Here is a 2,162-nt window from a genome sequence, read left to right as displayed (position 1 = left end):
ATATTTGCAGAATTCTCAGAATAACATTTCCCTAGGAAAAACTTACCACATCAAAATAGAGTCTGTGAGGAGGCATTTCATACTGGATATTGAAAACTGAACTAAAATGAAAAAAACTTGTGAAATATTTAACTAAAGAGATTAATTTCCCAGAACAGTCAATATTAATCTGAATTTCCTGAACTGTGCATGAAAGAACTTTTCCTAAAACTTGTTAAAGCCTTAACAAAGAGTTTTCTCATTGCCACTTTCATCTCCTTATTTCTAAATGTATAGATGACAGGATTCATAAAAGGAGTAATAATGACATCAAAGATAGCTAAAAATTTATCTATGGGTAAGGTAGGGAATGGCCACACATAAACTATGATGCAAGGACCAAAGAAAAAAACCACCACGGTGATGTGAGCTGAGAGAGTGGAGAGGGCCTTGCAGGAACCTCCTGAGGAGTGTTTACGAACCGTGACCAGGATGGAGATATAAGACACAATCAAGATGAAGAAGGTGCCCATGGAGATGAAACCACTGTTGGCAGTGACCAGAAACTCCAGTCTGTATGTATCTGTACATGTAAGTTTGATAAACCGAGGAAAATCACAGTAAAAGCTATCCATTTTGTTGCTTCCACAAAAGGGCAAGTTTATAACAAAAGCCAGTTGGACTACAGAGTGGGTAAGTCCAATGGTCCAAGCTACAGTCAGAAGAGAAATGCACTTTCTTAGGCTCATGATGGTCAGGTAATGGAGGGGCTTGCAGATAGCCACGTATCGGTCATAGGCCATGACAATGAGTAGCACCATCTCTGTCCCTCCCACAGTGTGAATGAAGAACATCTGTGTGATGCACCCTTTCAAGGAGATGGCTTTATGCTTTCTGAACAGGTCATAAATCATCTTTGGAGTGGCGATGCTGGACACACCCGTATCGATGAAGGAGAGATTTGCCAGCAAAAAGTACATTGGGGAGTGTAAATGATGGTCTGAGATGATGGTGAGCACAATGAGAAGGTTTCCCAGCATACTTGCTACATAAAATATTGTGAAGAACACAAAAAGGAGAATCTGAAGCTCCCAAGAACTGGTGAGTCCCAGCAACACAAATTCAGACACCGCTGAGTGATTTTCTCTGTCCATCGACTTCATGTGCAAGGTTGAACCTGAAGTTCCTGTTACCTGAGGAGCACATGAGGCAGGAAAAGTTTTCAAGTTGAAAAGGACGTCCTGGCTATGGAGTAATGACCCAGATATCAAAAAATGAAGGTCACCTTGCCATTGTACAATTAAGAGTTTATACTGTGCTTGAGTCACAGAGAGCTAGCCCCACAAACTTTTTCTGTGCCTAAATCTTTGGGATCATTTGATCATACAACCTCAGATTTAGTTTGAGCTTCACAGTACAGTCCAGAAGGGGGAAATGTAAACAAAAGCACCTAAGAATTTAAGGAGTGGTGTATCAGAAGTACAAAGACTTATACTCCCCAATTTCTACATGGAAAAAAATGCCACAGAATAGGAAATGTGATAAAATGGAAAAGCTACTTACTTTTTACTTACTTACACAGCCACCTTAAAATATTCAGAAGTTGTTTACTGATATATCTTGGGCTTTCTAGGTTTACAATCATGTTATCAACCAAAAAAAAAGGTAATCTTTTCCTCTTAAAATTTTGCTGGTTTAAGATTGTATTCACTTTTTTAAAAAAACTCATATTAATTATATTACCCTCTTGCTAATATCAAAGTCCTACTATACTTTTTTATTCTTTTTATGGTTACTATCCCTTTCCAATGACACATTGCTGTATTCTTTTTTAATATAATGGTAACTACTTTCCTTACCAATATATTTCATTTCCTTCTTACTTATCCCCAACATTTATGATGAAATCTTTCTAATACTTTTCTCCACCCTCTGCTCCCTGTGCCTTCCCATTCAAATTAAGTCAGTTCCTTCTTGTGCTTCTGAAATTATTGACTTTACATACTGTGCCTCCTGACTCTAATCCCCCTTATTTTATTTTCTTTCATTTTTTCCATTTCATTATCCTCATCCTACATGTTTTGAGATACCCAGTGAACCTCATCTTCCAGCCTCATATTTGAATTTCAGAAATAATCCCCCACTTTTACAATTCGGTTCTTGAATTTTTCAGCTCATGATTA

The 2,162-nt window shown here is 37.7% G+C and overlaps 1 protein-coding gene across 1 annotated transcript in view; it reads right to left on the bottom strand.

The window, feature by feature from the left end:
- Positions 1 to 1,620, bottom strand: part of LOC107137820 (olfactory receptor 4F3/4F16/4F29-like) — a 2,340-nt gene extending 720 nt beyond the window's left edge. The window contains exon 1 of the mRNA XM_015480257.2: positions 1 to 1,620. This exon is cut by the window's left edge and continues 720 nt beyond it. Within this exon, the coding sequence (XP_015335743.1) occupies positions 165 to 1,142 (978 nt within the window). The 5' untranslated portion in view covers positions 1,143 to 1,620 and the 3' untranslated portion in view covers positions 1 to 164.
- Positions 1,621 to 2,162: the final 542 nt, after the last annotated feature.

The sequence above is a fragment of the Marmota marmota genome, unplaced genomic scaffold, assembly GCF_001458135.2.
Source record: "Marmota marmota marmota unplaced genomic scaffold, marMar, whole genome shotgun sequence".
NCBI lineage: Eukaryota > Metazoa > Chordata > Mammalia > Rodentia > Sciuridae > Marmota > Marmota marmota.
Note: the sequence above shows the minus strand (reverse complement) of the source record. Positions and strands in the feature narration are given on the sequence as shown.